At 59.4% G+C, this 2,304-nt stretch overlaps 1 protein-coding gene across 1 annotated transcript in view; it reads left to right on the top strand.

The window, feature by feature from the left end:
- Positions 1–2,304, top strand: part of RHOBTB2 (Rho-related BTB domain containing 2) — a 28,209-nt gene that overhangs the window by 13,629 nt on the left and 12,276 nt on the right. Inside the window, 4 exon segments of the mRNA XM_014947673.1 lie at positions 164–365; positions 1,035–1,138; positions 1,243–1,428; positions 1,807–2,299. Coding sequence (XP_014803159.1) covers positions 164–365; positions 1,035–1,138; positions 1,243–1,428; positions 1,807–2,299 — 985 coding nt within the window.

The raw sequence follows: 2,304 nt of genomic DNA, 5'->3' as shown, positions 1-2,304 counted from the left end.
CCTTCCCCTTCCCCTTCCCCTTCCCATCTCCATCCCCTTCGCATCCCCATCTCCATCCCTTCCCATCTCCATCCCCATCCCTTCCTGAGACAGTTTCCACCCCCCTGTCCAGCTCATCCCGGCCGTATTTGTTGACCCCTCCATCCTCTCCCTCCCCACCCAGGTCCCAATTAATGGATTCTGACATGGATTATGAGAGGCCAAACGTAGAAACTATCAAGTGCGTCGTGGTCGGGGACAACGCGGTGGGCAAGACCCGGCTCATCTGTGCCCGTGCCTGCAACGCCACGCTGACCCAGTACCAGCTCCTTGCCACCCACGTGCCCACGGTGTGGGCCATCGACCAGTACCGCGTCTGCCAGGAGGTGAGAGGAGCCGGGCGGGGGTGCCAGGGGGGGCTCGGCTCATGGATACCCTATGGGAAGCCCAAGGAGAGATGGAGTATCATCCTCACCGTGGGGAAAGTGTGAATGACTCCTCCATGTGTGGTGGGGACAGCCCAGTTACACAATCACAGAATGATATGGGGTTGGAAGGGACCTCTGGAGATCATCCAGTCCAACCCCCTGCCAAAGCAGGGCTACCCAGAGCAGGTCCCACAGGTTTTGAATGTCTCCAGAGAAGGAGACCCCACCACCTCTCTGGGCAGCCTCTGCCAGGGCTCTGCCACCCTCACAGCAAAGAAGTTCCTCCTCACGATTAGGTGGAACTTCTTACCTTCAAGTTTGTGCCCATTTCCTCTTGTCCTGTCCCTGGGCACCACTGAAAAAAGACCAGCCCCATCCTCCTGACACCCACCCTTTCAGTATTTAGAGGTGTTGATCAGATCCCCCCTCAGCCTTCTCTTCTCCACACTCCAAAGCCCCAAGTCCCTCAGCCTTTCCTCATCAGAGAGATGCTCCAGGCCCCTCCTCATCTCTGGAGCCTCTGCTGTCCCCTCTCCAGCAGTTCCCTGTCCTTGTGGAACTGGGGAGCCCAGAACTGGTCCCAGTACTCCAGTTCAAGGACTCAGGGTGGTGTTTCTGTTCCTGCAGGTGCTGGAGCGCTCCCGGGATGTGGTAGATGATGTTAGTGTGTCCTTGCGCCTCTGGGACACCTTTGGTGACCACCACAAAGACCGACGCTTTGCCTATGGCAGGTAGGGGAGAGGCAGAACCTCCTGCAGGGAAGGGAGGGCAACACCAAAGCACAGCGGGGTTGGCCCCATCCCCAAGGTGGACCTTGACCTTCCTCTCCTCGCAGGTCCGATGTCGTGGTTCTGTGCTTCTCCATCGCTAACCCCAACTCCCTGCACCATGTGAAGACCATGTGGTACCCGGAGATCAAGCACTTCTGTCCCCGTGCGCCCGTCATCCTGGTGGGCTGCCAGCTCGACCTGCGCTACGCCGACCTGGAGGCTGTCAATCGGGCACGGAGACCCTTGGCCAGGTGGGACTCGGGCCCCAATATCCACACCTGCCCAAGGCTTTCATAGAATCACAGAATGGTTTGGGTTGGAAGGGACCTTAAAGACCATCGAGTTCAAACCCTTTCCATGGGCAGGGACACCTCCCACCAGCCCAGGTTGCTCCAAGCCCCCTCCAACCTGCCCTTGAACCCCTCCAGGGATGGGGCAGCCACAGCTTCTTGGGGCAACCTGGCCCAGGCTCTCACTACCTTCACAGCAAAGAAGTTCTTCCCCACATCTCAGCTCCATCTCCCCTCTTTCAGGGTCAAGCCCTTCCCCCTCCTCCTAGGGCTCCCCTCCCTGATTTCTCCTTCCCGTGCGTCTGAAGGTGGCTCTTCATTATCTCCCCTCTTTTTCAGGCCAATCAAACCTAATGAGATCCTTCCCCCGGAGAAGGGGAGGGAGGTAGCCAAGGAGCTGGGGATCCCCTATTACGAGACGAGCGTGGTGGCCCAATTTGGCATCAAGGACGTCTTTGACAATGCCATCCGTGCCGCCCTCATCTCCCGCCGTCACCTGCAGTTCTGGAAGTCCCACCTCCGCAACGTGCAGCGACCCCTACTCCAAGCCCCCTTCCTGCCCCCCAAGCCCCCTCCTCCCATCATCATCGTCCCAGACCCCCCTTCCAACAACGAGGAGCGCCCAGCCCACCTCTTGGAGGACCCCCTGTGCGCCGACGTCATCCTGGTGCTGCAAGAGAAGATCAAAATCTACGCACACAAGATCTACCTCTCCACCTCCTCCTCCAAATTTTACGACCTGTTCCTCATGGACCTGAGCGAGGAGGACCAGCAGAGCACGGCGGGGCACGGCTTCGGGGGGGCCGGCACCGCCGCCGCCCGGAGGATGCTCCACCA

This window comes from Calidris pugnax, unplaced genomic scaffold, assembly GCF_001431845.1.
Source record: "Calidris pugnax isolate Ruff unplaced genomic scaffold, ASM143184v1 scaffold6, whole genome shotgun sequence".
Lineage (NCBI taxonomy): Eukaryota > Metazoa > Chordata > Aves > Charadriiformes > Scolopacidae > Calidris > Calidris pugnax.
Note: the sequence above shows the minus strand (reverse complement) of the source record. Positions and strands in the feature narration are given on the sequence as shown.